This window comes from Ctenopharyngodon idella, chromosome 14 (genome assembly GCF_019924925.1).
Source record: "Ctenopharyngodon idella isolate HZGC_01 chromosome 14, HZGC01, whole genome shotgun sequence".
Taxonomy (NCBI): Eukaryota; Metazoa; Chordata; class Actinopteri; order Cypriniformes; family Xenocyprididae; genus Ctenopharyngodon; species Ctenopharyngodon idella.
The window spans coordinates 31,427,491-31,443,057 of NC_067233.1; the positions used below are offsets into that span (position 1 = coordinate 31,427,491).

General features: G+C 35.8%; 2 protein-coding genes across 5 annotated transcripts in view; one reads left to right on the forward strand and one right to left on the reverse strand.

Moving 5' to 3' along the window:
- The window catches only part of st3gal5 (ST3 beta-galactoside alpha-2,3-sialyltransferase 5), a 46,751-nt gene extending 43,079 nt beyond the window's left edge, over positions 1 to 3,672 (forward strand). For all 4 annotated transcript variants that reach the window (XM_051860378.1, XM_051860380.1, XM_051860379.1 and 1 more), the window contains 3 exons: positions 2,216 to 2,402; positions 2,496 to 2,654; positions 2,770 to 3,672. In XM_051860378.1, the coding sequence (XP_051716338.1) occupies positions 2,216 to 2,402; positions 2,496 to 2,654; positions 2,770 to 3,027 (604 nt within the window). In that variant the 3' untranslated portion in view covers positions 3,028 to 3,672. The remainder of the gene's footprint in view (positions 1 to 2,215; positions 2,403 to 2,495; positions 2,655 to 2,769) is intronic.
- Positions 3,673 to 7,668: 3,996 nt separating this feature from the next.
- atoh8 (atonal bHLH transcription factor 8) lies at positions 7,669 to 13,892 on the reverse strand. Its single transcript, XM_051860391.1, has 3 exons — positions 10,988 to 13,892; positions 10,200 to 10,391; positions 7,669 to 8,720 (listed from the first exon to the last, which is right to left on the reverse strand). The coding sequence occupies exons 1-3, from the start codon at positions 11,585 to 11,587 to the stop codon at positions 8,715 to 8,717; spliced, it is 798 nt and encodes a 265-aa protein (XP_051716351.1). The 5' UTR covers positions 11,588 to 13,892; the 3' UTR covers positions 7,669 to 8,714.
- Positions 13,893 to 15,567: the final 1,675 nt, after the last annotated feature.

Here is a 15,567-nt window from a genome sequence, read left to right on the forward strand (position 1 = left end):
GATATAATAATTTTTTTTCCCACAGTAAAAACTCTTTTCTTCTCATTAAGCAGGGCTTTCAGTTCAGGGTTCACCCAAGGTTTGTTATTAGAGAAACATCGCACCATCCTAGTGGGCACAGTGTTCTCCACACAAAAATGTGTGTAGTCCGTTATGCACATCCCGACCCGCTCTTTACTTTCTCATTCATTCATGTTTCTTTATTAATAATGCAGTCCCACCCACTGAAAGCTGCACGGATTATCAAACAGATATAAATACAACATATTAAAGGACATAGGCTAAATGTCTATGCGGCAAAAGTGAAAGTAACCAGTGGAATGTTTCGAAATGTCTCTGGTGCTCTGCTGTGCCAAGTTTCAATAAAAGGATATGTTTCAGTCTAGTCACTATTTTACATACATTTAAATTTTGGCTGCTGTAAAAAAAAAAAAAAAAAAAAAAAAAAAACTATTTTTGCCGTTACCACAAACAAGCTGCGTAGGTGCTTATATCTGAGTGCAGGAACTCTAGGTTAGTAAAGTGGTCTGCCGTTGATTGCTGTCGTGACACTTGTGAACAGCACTGAACATGCACTTTGGCTGGTACAACTTGAAATATATTATTATTCTAAACTTTTCATCAACTTAGGTAGGCTCTACAACAAAGGAATTGCTGATCTCTAGTGATGTCTGATTTTTTTTAATCGATAATTTGTTGGTAAAGGGTGGGAGACCTGGCGAGCCACATGATTTTTGTCAAAGAGACAGTTGTGGCTCGCGAGCAAAAGGTTCCCAACCGCTGGTCTACACTGAAATAGGGATGTATTTTTGTAGGCCAAAACCAGGAACTGAATTAGCATTTTAGCACTTCCGGTTCCATCGTCCTGAAATCAATGTTTTTTTTTTTTTTTTTTGTTTGTTTTTTTTTGTTTTTTTATAATGGGTTTTTGGTTGAAAGCTTGAAATAAGGTCTGTGGTGAACACAAGCTCAAGATATTTTGATTTGAAGTTTAAACAACATAAATAAATTTAAAATAATACAGATATAAAAAAATATGCCTAATAACATGACAATTAGCCTACTTTAAATGTTGAGTAATATTAATTAAGGTTCAAAAAAATATCAAAATAATTGTCTCATGTGGAATAACAAAAAAAAAAAAAAAAAAAAGCTTATTTCACTCACTGAAATGCAAATCAATTTATAACCTTTATATAATGTGACAATTACTTTAAATGTTGAGCAGGGTATCATTCATGCAATGTCAGGACTTGTTGATGTTTCATTACAAAATTGAAGCCCTCCAAAAACTCGTACACTGTTTTTTTTTTTTTTTTTTTTTTTTTTTAATTTAGATATCTCTAAAAAAAAAAAAAAAAAAAAAAAAAAAAAGAAAAGAAAAGAAAGAAAAGTCTCTGTTTCCACAGCCCAATTTCACTTGATCACAGATTGATAGAAGACCTTCTCTAGAGTGTCACTAACCCAATGTCAGGACTGATGTTGCATTATGAAATAAAAGCCCTCCAAAAACTCATATATATAACCTGTTTTGTCTATATATTCAGATGGCTCTAATAAGAAAATTCCCTGTTTCCACAAACCACTTTCACTTCAGATTTATAGTAGACCTTCTCAGAATTTTACTCACCCAATATCAGGACTGACCTTCTCAGTGTCACTAACCTTTTTCACAACGAAAATAACCCCATAGCACCATCTAGCGTCCAAGTTGTATTTATTTCTGTAACATAAGTAATTATTATTTAAAAAAAAAAAAAAATCTCTGAAATACGAGGAAGGGACTAACGAGATGGATATGAAGATGTGAAATGAACAGTCTGAGAACTTTTATTTTATTAGATCAAAATTTATGCAGACAGAGTTTTCCTTTGGGGACATTTGCAGTTATAAAAGTTAATGAATAGCAATATATTTTATTGCAATATTCAGCATATCACAAAATGTTTAAAATCCCAATAATATTGTATTGTTCACATTGTATAGAATTGTGATAATATCTTATTACTGTGCCTTTGTTGATTCCCACTCCTAGTAGCCACTGCAAGCGGCTTCATGAAATTGGCCAACGGTTAGGTGCATTTTTTTGTATTACTTGTGTTTGTCATAGTTTTTGTCTTGCAACCCTTTTTAAGGTCCTTTTACGGAGTTTCACACTTGTCAAATGTTTGTTTGTAAATATTTAAAAGAGCAGAGGAAACTTGTTTCTGTGCAGACTGAACAATGGTCCTGTCCAAGATTTCAGTGCCGATGTTGGGAACCGCACCTCCATCAGGATGAGTTACCCTGAAAGCTGCCCAAAGGTGTGGGAAGATATGGATTCAGATCTCAAGTATGTGGCTGTGATCTATAAGTCTGTGGACTTCCACTGGCTTCGTGCAATGATTACCAAGACATCCATTGTGAGTGCTTGTTTATTCATCAGATGACTGTCTTTTAAAGTTTTGATCAATACAGTATGTCTGAACATCAAGTTTTAACCTGTAACTTTTCAGTCGCTGTGGGACTGGCTGTTTTTCTGGCAGAATGTGCCAGTGAGTGTTCCAATCAAGACCTCCCAATTCCGTCTCCTGAATCCAGAGATTATTAGAGAGACGGCCTTGGATCTACTTCACTATCCCAATGCTAGAGAACGGCTCTGGGGCTGGGACCAGGTGAGCTCCTTTTAATTCCTTTTATAGGAGAAAAAAAACAGTAGATAAATATATATATTATATTATATGTATATATATATATATATATTTTTTTTTTTCCCTGGTCCCTCTCTAGAATGTCCCTACTATAGGAGTCTCTGCTCTCAACCTGGCAACATACATATGTGATGAGGTCAGCTTAGCAGGCTTTGGCTATAACCTCAGCCAGAAAGAGGCTCCTCTTCATTACTATGACGACAGACCCATGACATCCATGTTAAAGGAAGCCATGCATGATGTACAGACTGAAACTGTTTTTCTTAAGCATCTGGTAACTTCAGGCAGTATTACTGACCTTACAGGTGGGATACACTGCAGCTTCTGTTCAAGCTAAATGTATTCTTTACCACCAAACACCTTTATGGGCCAAGCTTTCACAATAGCACGTGTATAAGAATTCATGCAAGAGGAGGAAGAACTTGAAAAAACTTTTTAGTAACCTTAAAAACTGTGAGACTGATGCTGTGACTTTTATTTTACGTCAAAGTTTTAATTTTCATTTTAATCTTTTGTTTTAAAAAGATGTTTTGCCAAAATACAACATTTTGTTGTTATTTAAAGCAGTTTGTCTGGCAACTGAAGTCTGTTTTTTATTTAATTTACATTGTTAATTTTTTGTCTGACCATGCTTAAAATTTGTCATTTACAATAAGCCTACATTTGTTTACATTATGTATGTAATCATTTTTCACTGCAATAACTGTACTTTTCCAACAGATGGAGCAGTTGCAGTTTTCCTGCAAGTGTGGGTCTTTTAAATTGGTTTAATAATAATAATTACACATACACACACACATTTCTAAGTTTAAAAGGTTTTCAGTTAAAACCCTATAGTGTTGTCAAGTCAAAATCCATATGAAGTAATAAGGCACATTGTTAGTTCATCTCTCATGTTGCTTGTAATGATTGAAATTAATTATGTGTGTCTTTTTTTATTCACTAATTAATGCAATAAATACAAAATAAAATAAAGACACAATGTGATTTATTCATTTTTGTTGTAGGTAGCTACAGGTAGCCTGTGGTGCAAGACAAAAAGGTACAGTGCTCAGCGTAAATGAGTACACCCCCTTTGAAAAGTAACATTTTAAACATTTCAATGAACACAAAAACAATTTCCAAAATGTTGACAAGACTACGTGTTATATAACATCTGTTTAACTTATAACAAGAAAGTAAGGTTAATAATATAACTTGGAGAACAAAATTTTCAGTTTTACTCAAATTAGGGTGATGCAAAAATGAGTACACAGTTGACTATAAAAGGGTGTTAAAACCCCTTCCCATTTCATGCTGTCAGCAATGGCACAACATGGAAGAGAAATGCCACAAGAAAAAAAAAATCATTTCTTTACACCAGAAAGGTTAAGGCTGCAAGAAGATCAGCAAAGCTTTACTTATCAGTCAGATATTCCGTCCACGGAAGTTAACACCTCGACAGGAGCGTCTTCTGATGAGAAGGGTTGAAGAAAATCGGATGCAAGTTCACTGCAGTTATCTAAAGACGTAGAAAGCCAAACTGGGGTGACTATTTTCCCGTGACACAATACGGCATACACTGCAGAGGAATGGCATGCATGGATGCCGTCCACGAAAGAAGCCTCTCCTAAAGCCCAGGCACAAAAAAAAACCTGCCTAGAGTTTGCCAGGGCCCATGCTGACAAAGATGAAGACTACTAGGACTCTATACTCTGGAGTGATGAGACCAAGATAAATGTTTTTGGAACTGATGGCTTCAAAACTGTATGTTGTTGCAAAGGTGAGGAATACAAAGAAAATGCATGGTGCCTACAGTGAAACATGGTGGTGGCAGTGTCCTTATGTGGGGCTGCATGAGTGCTGCTGGTGTCGGGGAGCTGCATTTCATTGATGACATCATGAATTCACAGATGTACTGCTCTATACTGAAAGAGAAGATGCTACCATCACTCCGTGCCCTTGGTCGTCGTGCACTTTTCCAACATGACGATCCTAAACACACATCTAAGGCCACTGTTGGATTTCTGAAGAAGAACAGGGTGAAAGTAATTCATTGTCTCCAGATCTGAACCCAATCGAACACCTATGGGGAATTCTGAAGAGACAAGTTGAGCATCACTCTCCACCAGTATCCAGTCTCTAAAAGAGGTAATTCTTGAATGGAAAAAGATAGATGTTGCAAAATGTCACCAACTTCATTCCATGCCTAGAAGACTTGGTGCTGTCATTAAAAATCATGGAGGCCATACAAAGTACTAGATGTAGTAGTTTTTGTTGTGGGGTGTACTCATTTTTGCATCACCCTAATTTGAGTAAAACTGAAAAATGTGTAATCTAAGTTATATTATTAACCTTACTTTCATGTTATAAGTTAAACAGATGTTATATTAAACTTAGTCTTGTCAACATTTTGGAAATTGTTTTTGTGTTCATTGAGATATTGTTTAAAATGTTACTTTTCAAAGGGGTTGTACTCATTTACGCTGAGCACTGTATGATGTGGGTCACCAAGCGTGCCACTGTGCATTTTGGATAATCTCTTGAGGCATAGGCTAATCCACTGTTGTGACGCATCAAATACTGTTTCTGGGTCTGTTTCAAGTGAGAATACTCTCCTAACAGCTGTTTATGAGCATTATGTATTTAAAGCTCGTATTTAAAGGGATAGTTCACCCAAAAATGAAAATTTGTTCTACTGAAGAAACAAAGTCACCTACATCTTGGATGCCCTGGGGGTAAGCAGATAAACATCAAATTTTCATTTTTGGGTGAACTAACTCTTTAAAGCATTAGTTGACTTTAAAATGAAAATGACCCCAAGCTTTAATCACCCTCAAGCCATCCTAGGTGTTTATGACTTTCTTCTTTCTGATGAACACAATCAGAGGTATATTAATAAATATCCTGACGCATCCAAGCTTTGTAATGGCATTGAACGGGACCAAAGAGTATGAAGCTCAAGAAAGTGCATCCATCCATTATAAACGTACTCCACACAGCTCCAGGGGGTTAATAAGTCTTCTGAAGCGAAGCGATGTATTTGTGTAAGTTATAAAGTAAAAAATATCTAGCTTCTGCCAGACCACCTTCCATATTCAACTTACAAAGAAAGTGTAAATCTCTCACAGTTCAAAACGCTCAAGCTACGTCTTACGCCTTCTGCATTCAATTTACAGAAAAAGCATAACTGACGTCGGTCTAGATATATATATTTTTTACTTTAAAGTAAACTAATCCTTTAAGCTAAGCTTTTAAAAAAAACTCAGTGTATATGCTACAGTCTTACAGTGTCCCAGACTGGTTGACTGAGATTTGGGAATGAAATAAATGTTTCCGTAGTACTACAGGACACCACAAGTGTATTTTAGCACCATTTGTTGTTTGCTTTTGGGATTTGATAGCATTTGGATCTGGAAACAGTGATGCGTGACATCAGACATAACAAGTAGATAGCACAATAGCTGGAAGACCAGTTAATGTAAAAAAAAAAACTGGGCAGAATATTCAGACAGGTCATTCTGATTTTCCTGATATTTTAGAACACAACCTCTTTGCATGATTCACAGCATTTTTGCCCAATACGCCATCAGACAGTTTCATTTGTCTCTGTATTAGATGCATCTTGTTTATCCTAGCTAATGACACAAATTGTGAAATGTCATTTGGTTTGTTTTATTACTTTATCACTGTTCAATATCTCCTTGCCTAAACAGCAACTTTTGCAAGTAGGTTATGAATGGGTGTGAGAGGTCAGTTAAACCACTCTCCCTGTCATACAAATGGCCAGCCTGACGATATTCTTTTTCTCCATTTAAATCATTTGTGTATTGAAAACTGGTTTTGACAGCATGGCCAGCCCTCACCCTGACCAGGATGGGAAAAATCCTGATGCTCACTATGGCCAGTCTATACCTGTATGACTGGGTTCAGTAATGTTACGTATATAGAAAAAGAGGGGGCCAAGCATTGACCCCTGAGCTACCCCGGCTGATGTGAGTTAGACACTTCTCCCTTACAAATAGCTTGAAGGGTCTGCCCTTTAGGATGGGCTCGAGCCCAGGTTTAGCATTAGGATGGACTTCTCCTGAGGCAGCTCTCACCAAATGCTGGAGGCAGATATTGAAATGTCCCACTTTTTAGAAAGTCTGTGGTAACAGTATGAAGTAAAACAAGTATCTGTGATTGTGTTAAAGTGTTGGTCTTACTATGAAAGGCACTTATAATAAAATGATTACAAATTACTTTTAAACTTAAAATGTGATTATAGACACCTTGAGATAAAAGTGTCTATATTTTACCTCTTATTTTTCCTTTTACACGAGACAACATCAGTAATATTCTGACCCCACTTCCCCATGTTATTTCCAATCATTTTAACAGACATTTCTGATATTTCATTTTCATTAAAAGATCAAAGCAGATCTAGACAGGTGACTATGTTGACCTGTCAGCTTTTGCCATGTAGAGTTTCATTACTGAAATCAATAATCATGTAACCTGTCCAAAAGGATGACCTTGGGCTGTCTACAATCTTAAAATATGTTTGGTTAACAAAGTGTTAGTAGTTAAAATGCTTATAAACACATTGGTCAAACACTAAACATTCAACAACCTAAGTTGTTTCGTTTTCTCATTGGTGGAACAGAAAGTGTAAAACTTTAATTCATAACAAATATATACAATTAAATACATTATATACACTGCCTGGCCAAAAAGAAAAAAAAAGTCACCTTCTGAATTTAAATAAGTAAATACTTAAGAGTCTATGATTGGATCATTATTGCAGAGATTAATGTGTTTCTGGCATGTTATATATATAAACACATAATACTGATTTTGGCATAAATAAAACATTCATTAAATTTTGATGATGCAGAAGTTAAATGTTTGTGACTTGCTGATAGGAATCCTACACAGGTTTCCTCTAGATTTTTTTGTTTGATGTTTTTGGCGGATCACCAACAATTGCTAATTGCTGCCTCCAAATAAGAACCTCTTCTGTAATGAAAATGAATTCTTGTATTACATAAACTACAACATAGCTAAGTATTTTAACAGAAAATACATTTATAAAATACAGACTAACGTAAACAACTGAATGACAAAGCCACAGCTCAGAACATATATTTTCTAAAGCATAGGCTCCTGTTTACAAGAATGTTAATGTTGTACAAACCAAATGGAAGACAGGAGATGAGTGTTCAATTAATTATATGCCATTTTCATTTATATCAGTGTTTATAATGTAATTTAATCAAATGAAAAATAACAATTATATGAATTTAAAAGAAAAAGAAAATGTGCGGGTTCTTGATCTAGCACATGGCAGGACATTTTGACAGAATATGCACAGGAACTTGTAGATACACTCTTAAAAATAAAGGTTCTTTACTGGCATTGATGGTTCCATAAAGAACCTTTAACATCCATGGAATCTTTCCATTCCACAAAAGGTTCTTTATAGTGGAAAAGGGTTATTTAGATTATTAAAACTTCACGCTAAGAAAAAAAAAAATATTCTATTAAGAACTGTTCACTGAAAGATTCTTTGGGGAACCAAAAATGATTATTCTATGACATCACAGCAAATAATAATAATAATAATAATAATAATAATAAAGAAAAGGAAAAAAAGAAAAGGAAAAAAAAAACTTTTGGAACCTTTATTTTAAGTGTATGTGGGATTTTTAAAACTGTATAGGAACACTGCAAAACAAACTGGAGAAAAAAAGAGAAAAAAAAAACAGTCTGTAACTGCTGCAACCAATTATGCAAAAATGGAAAGTGAAACTAATTTCACATCATCTGTTTGAAAAATGTTTGTGCAAAAGTTGTAGAATAGCATATTTAGAACCTAGACAGGTTTATAGGTGATTGTGTTTTTGACACTGTTATCTGTAGTAAAGTCAATAGTGCAGTGTAAAACTCACATTACACTTTCATTACATTACAGGGTTTTTTTTCCCCCACATGGGGAAAGTGTCTTCATGTTAATTGATTGAGGTCCTTCTTTGTCCAAATTCACAGAAGACATTCTTCATTTTATTCCTATTGTGAACAAAAACAAAAATACAAATTAGTTGTCAAAAATACAAACATACAAAAAGGATAATATTCTCACTAGATATAGTGGTCTAATCAATTTTTAAATGGACTTTTTGAAAAATGTTGCCGAATTGCAACACTCATGCACATTTCCATGTTCACTCAGTGCTTTTCATCGCTCTGCTTTGCCAAAACATTTTTCCCCTCAGACTCACTGGCTCTACTTGACAAAGGGATTTCTTTCTTGGACAGTGCCCCTCCTCCAAACCCTCCTCCTGTTTCCCCCTCGCCTCTGTAACAGCTGCTCTTTGGAGCCGTATCCTAAGAGAGTGATGATCGGTGCTTTTTTATTTCAAAGTGTTTTTTTGGAACAGATGGCCAAGGGAGAACTGGGGAGTCAGCCAAGACCGCGCTGGGGAATGTGCCAATTCCTGTAGTGAGCGAGTTCTCTGGGTTCCAGCTCGCGTGCCTTCCCTCTGCCCTCTGCCCTGAGTGGCGCCAGCAGGACTTCCCAACTAGTGTTGCGAACATCTGGTGTCTGGCTCTAACGGGGGGAGGGGGAGGCGCACTCAAACAGCTTCCTTTCAATGTGCTTTGCTGAAGGAACGTATTAGCTCACATAGGGATGGAGGGTTGACTTCCTTCGCACATAATTTGTTGGGCTTCTGAAGACCCTTCATGCCTAAATTAAGTGCAACCTAACTGTTTAGCATAACCACTGATTAGATTTGTCACAGCTGCTCAATTGTTAATAAAAACATTCCATTCTTTCCTACTAGAGGATCGCAGAAAATATATGGGTAACTGTACACAAACCATGAGCACAAAGACCATCATTACCGAGGGAACGCACATGTTGATATAGGATAACGCTGCAGGAAATTGGGACTACATAGATGACTGTGTCATAAAACTCCCCGCAAAAACACATCAATCACTCCATTTATTCGCCCGGGATGCTTTCTCAGCATAGTGGAGGAAAAAGCTGGCGGAACAGCCAGTACTGCCTCTGACAAAAGCTGATGATAATTTCATTTAATGGGATCATTATTAGGCAAGGGGAAATTCTCTCTAATTGGTATGTATACACATAATATATGTTCTGCCTTGGTTACCGTTATCATTATTTTGCAGAAAATAACTAATGGATGACAGAATTATGTCTAAGAATACAGAATGCATTTCTGCCTTATCCTTCTGTTAGGCAGTCTATAATTATTCACAGTTTGCTGGGCAAATGTCATGGTTCACATGAGAGCAACATGCCTTTCTAAAGACATGGGTTTGTTTTCGTTTCCAAAATAATGTAATACAGATAACTATTAGCAAATACTTCCATTACATGACTGTTAAATGTTAAAGAGCAAATCAAAGGTGGGAAATGAGGTTTGTCTCCTGGTTTTATCATATAAGAGCCCTACACACAGGATACAGTAGCCCTTCATGAGACACTGGAAAACTTCTTCCCTACTGACTATTTACCTTCCTCTTCTTGGACCGACCCTCAGCCTGTAGAGTTCTAGTGCACTGCTCCACACACTCTCTGAAGCTCATGTTGCGGTGGTCTGGCGTATAGTCCAGGTCGGCAAGCTGAGCAAGGGACAGTATGTAGTTGCAAGCTATTCTTAATATAGCCAGCTTGGAAAGCTTCTGCCCATAAGAGTAGCAGGGTACCTGTAAAAGTAGATTAGGGTGTCGTCAAGTGAGAAAAAGCAGACCATGAATATAAAAATCAATTTCATTCTGTTATGATTATGAGGACATGAGGCCTAAAAAGTCTAGTATCTCTAGCAAAACAAAAAATCAAAACACTTAATCTATTAGTAATTCATCAAAAATCTACTTCACAAGAAGGCTACTCTGTTACACTAAAAGCATTTAGGTGTTTGCTGCAATAATTCAACACTGTTAATGTCTTTAAACAGTTATTTATTTGATCATGGTTGTCTTCTCAAGTAGTTAGACTTGAAAAAAAACAGTGCATGAGTGTATGGCAGATGGCAGCATGGATGTGTTATATTCATTGATGATCTGACTCCATCACTTTTAGGTTTTTCATAATTTAAACTTTGGTTTGTGCTGATAGGATAATTCAGTTATGTAACATTTCCATCAAAACGGCAAAAAATAAAATTACTTTTTATTAATCTATCGGCAATAGGACTATTTCTTTCTTTTGTTGAAAAATGAAAATTGTAATAAAGTTTCTTTACACCATACTTTGTTTTTATTGGCAAATAATATAATGTAATTCGCATGCGGGAATTTACCTGCTTTCTGAGCGCCTCAAAGGCTGCACTGATGGTGTGCACGCGCGTCCTCTCGCGCGCGTTCGCCAGTAGTCTTCGAGTCTGCTGAATGGCTTTGATCTCCGTGACGACGCCAGACTGCTCTCCAGCGCGTCTCCTAGGTGATTCCGCTCTCTCGCTTATGCCGCTGGCTGCAGGCGCCTGAGAGGCTGCGCGCTGAGACAACACAACGCGCTCCAAAGGAAAAACCTGTGAACTGCTCAAAGCCGAAACTTGCGAGCTTGTTTTAGCAATTTTGTTATTGACAGTCTTCTCGGAGATGGATCTTAGTTTCGAGTCAGGTATCTCTCCAGAAATCACGGTGTTAATCCTCATATCTACGGCAGTATTTAAAAGTTCGTTTCCGCCACTCGCCGCGACGATTTCCGAACCGTGCGTCTCTTTTGGACAACTATCTCCCAGTGTCTCGGCCATTAGATGCGAGTTCTTATACAATTTGAAGTAAGGTAAATGATCGTCACTGGTACGCTTAATTGGATCTCGTGCTTTCCGTTTTAATTTCTTGTCTCCTGACACCGTGTTTAGGATCTTGCAATGGCCGTTTAGATGTGGATTCTTCATTTCGGATGTCCACCCTGACTTAAAGTCCGATAAAAAAAATAAAAAAAAAAAAAAAAAAATGAAAGGAAGAGAAATGTTGTTGAGAGGTAATACACAAAGCACGCTGTAAGTGTCAAATCAGCGATCGGTCAGCTGCAGTCAAGTCTTCTAGGAGGAACATGTCTGCTTCGCTTGTTTTAAACTCCATGTCAGTGTATTTTTGAGGTGACGTGCTTCTCCTGTGGTTTCCAAGAGTCCTGTGAAGTCAGGCAGACATTGCCAGGACATTTTTGTGAATGTGCTCGACAGTTCATCTGTGTTTATTCAGCCTCAGTTAACACAGAAGCCCCTGTTGGTGAGATAAGTCAGCGCCGAGAGACCGCCCAAAATAAACCCTCAAGAGGACCTGACACATTACCAATGAAAGTATTCTCTCGACAGTTTCTTAATGATGATGATGATGATGTTGATGTTGTTGTTGATGATGATGATGATGATGATAATAATAATAATAATAATAAAAATAATAATAATTACGACGTTGTCATACTTAATATAGCCTTTGTTAAAAAAAGTAGGCCTAGGTCGTACCGAATTAATGGTGAGGTTTGATGGCAGTAATTCATAATCACAATAGACACAGTTGCAGAAATCTTTCTAATGGACTGTATTTTTATAATATTATAGATTATTATAATAACGTATTCGGGAGCATGTTGTCGCAAAGTCTACATCTCAGAAGCTACAATTTTTTTACACCTAGTATAAAACTGTTTACAATATAAATACTATATTAGATTGTTTACAATATAAACACTGTAAATGCAAACATCTCTCAAATTTAAAAAGTTTGTTGGCCTAATCTTATTTTTATTTGTATAAATATATTTCTGCTTAGGTTAAACAAGGTTATTGTTCACTGTAAACCCCAAAGTCGTTATTACTAAACCTATCACGTGGTCCTAATTAAACAGAAATGTCATGGAATCATAACCCACTAATAAAACCCATCCATAAATTCTGAATTCTTAAGTCAAAAGGCTGTAAGCACGCTTTTTAATAGGTGGTTACACACAGTGAAATCTTTTTTTTTATTTTTAGTTTTTTAGTAGTTTCAGCTCCTGGAATGTATTTCTTAAAAGTTATTTAAAGCTTATTAAAATCATGTACTTACATGAAAGTTAGTACACTCAAAAATAATATGCTCAATAAACTCCGAAGCATTCCAAATAGCCTCTTGGAGAGAGCAGGTGAAATAAAAGGGATGAACAAGTGAGAAAACACTAATCCCCACACTGACATTAACACATAACTGGACATTGCAACCGACTTTTCTTCCCTGTTGTGACCTATATCCTGAAGTGTAGGGCAGGACTTGATTTTGCCCTTCGGGAATTGATTGGAATATTTTTGTCATTTGTTAATTACTGCAATCATTTCATATGTTTGTCAGGTTGCTGGAGGGGAGGGACCGAAACTGGATATCGGACAGTCATATCGCGCCAGTGCACACGTCATCTCAGGAAGAGATGTCATTGCAAGGGGAAGGGAGCATTCATATTTTTAATTAAAAGTTTAAAAGGACATGCATTTTTAAAAAGTAATGATGTACATGGATAAATCATTTATAATACTGCATTAAAAATAAGAATTGTCCATTTTGAATTTTTGGTGTCTTTAAGTAAATTAAACAAGTGATTTTCTTTTCTTTATTTTATATATTTTTTTATTTGTTTGTTTGTTTTGAGTGTAGGGGAGACCAGGGATGGTTGTAACATAGGATCAGTTTCTGTAACATCATCATTTCACACTTAGAAATTAGGCACAGGCATGAATTCCTTACTATACAGTAATATCATGGCTGAGCAGACAGTGAGAGTTCACTACTTTTTCACTTCTTCTGGTAAAGAGTGAACTGTGAAAGTGACACACACACACACACACACACACACACACACACACACACACACACAAACATTGTCTTTTATGCCCTTTTTTTATTCTTAATCCATTTTTTATGTACTTGTTAAACAGTTTCAACTTGCTTTGCTGTTTTATAATAATATTTTTCATATATTTTATGTTTTTTAATTACATTGCTTAAATGTATATTTTACGTTTTTTAATTACATTGCTTAAATGTAATGGGATGGCATTGAAGAAGGGCTTTATGGGCTTGGTATAAAAAGGATTTTTAACAAGACAGTTTGATTAAAAATGAATGTGTGTACAAAATTTAAACTGATGTCTATGTTTTCTACATAGTGTTACAACCCACCCCACTTACTGTTACAACTCTCACCAGTGAGGTAGGTTGTAACAGCAATTATTGTACTTGACATAAATTTAGTTTATGGATAATTTGTAGACTTCAAAAGAACTTTAATTTGTAACAAGTAAAAAAAAAAAAAAAATTGTATAAAAGTCTGAGATAAACAGAACACTTTAAAAAATGTTTTTCACTGTTCTGTTTGCATGCTGAATGTTGATGTCTGTGTGTGACACAAGGTCACTAGCTCATTTGTTAACTCATTTGTTAACATTAGTTAATGTATTAACTAACACAAACTAACAATGAGCAATACATCTGTTACAGTATTAATCTTTGTTAATGTTTGTTAATAAAAACATGTTAATTCATGTTAGTTCACGGTGCATTAACTAATGTTAACAAATACAACTTTTGATTTTATAATCAAGATTAATAAATGTTGTAGAAGTATTGTTCATTCTTAGTTCATGATAACTAAATTAGTTAACTAATGTTAATTAATGAAACCTTATTGTAAAGTGTTACTGATTAGGGATTATATCAGATGTTTCACAGTAGTATGATGTTATGATGCAGGTGTTAGTAGTACAAATTTAATATTTCTTAACTTTACATTGCCACATAAAATGTGAGTTAGATAATGATCTAGTTAACTTATGAATCTAAATCACTTATAAAAAGCAGCCCATTTACTGTATACTTCTCTTCCTTTGTATACTTCTCTTCCTCATTGCTCTGCTCTACTATGCATCTGAGACATTTTTAGAGACAATATAGAAGTGGACAAATCAACTGTGAGTGATGTGGTGAAAGCTGTGTCAATCACACTGGTCATTCAATTTGTCTCATTTCCAAAGGTTGACCAGATTTCCAAGACCAAGTATATATATTTTTTCTTTTATAAAATATGCCCAATACTATTGGGGTTATCGACTGTGCTCATGTGCATATACAAGCACCTCATGAGAGGGAGTGGGAGCAAAGATGGCATGGTGACATTGATACAATGTTGAGTTTTGATCCAAACCATCATTTTGCTTGAGGTTGATATTTCAATGTTTAAAGTGTGTTGGATCCACATTGAAATTTTGATGAAAGTCAACAGCACATGGGTGGAGAGAGCAACATTGAACTAACAGTGATTTGTAGTTGATGACCACAAGATCATGCAGGTATGTGTCTCTGCAGAACACTATAGAGGCTGTTTCCCAATCAATGGGGCGTTTTCAAATCACAATGGGCATTTTCAATCGCTTTACCTGATTTGCTCTAATCCACTGGGGGTTTAGTTTAAGGGTGGGCCTTCATGATTTTAGCAAGTCAGTTGAAAAACATCCATTGTAGTTTGAAATTGGCCACTGGTTGGTAAACGCTCAATTTGGTTTTCCATGTGCACTTCTCAGTAGTCTAATTGATGCTTCCTCATTAGAGAGAAAACACAGGTGCATCCTATACACAAGTCTTGTTTGTTGAAGCACCTGACGTACTTACATGACTTCCCTAGTACAGTTTTAAACAATGGTGCATCTACCTTATTATTTCTCTGTTTCTTTATTTTGTGTGCTTATTTGTGTTTGATTTGTATTGTTACTGACTGTAATTAGATACATTAAAAAGTTATTAAAGTGTTTGAATAAAGCATCCATTTTTCTAAAAAAAAAAAAAAAAAAGCATCTTGCTTTTGTAATGTTTATTAGGAATTTCCTGAATAAAGTTCTATCATCATTTA

Excerpts from the sequence above, each read along its gene's own strand:
- atoh8 (XM_051860391.1), bottom strand. The coding sequence starts at position 11,587 with ATGAAGAATCCACATCTAAACGGCCATTGCAAGATCCTAAACACGGTG. Across the intron at positions 10,392-10,987 it reads TTGAGGCGCTCAGAAAGCAG|GTACCCTGCTACTCTTATGG; the intron begins GTAAATTCCCGC and ends CTACTTTTACAG.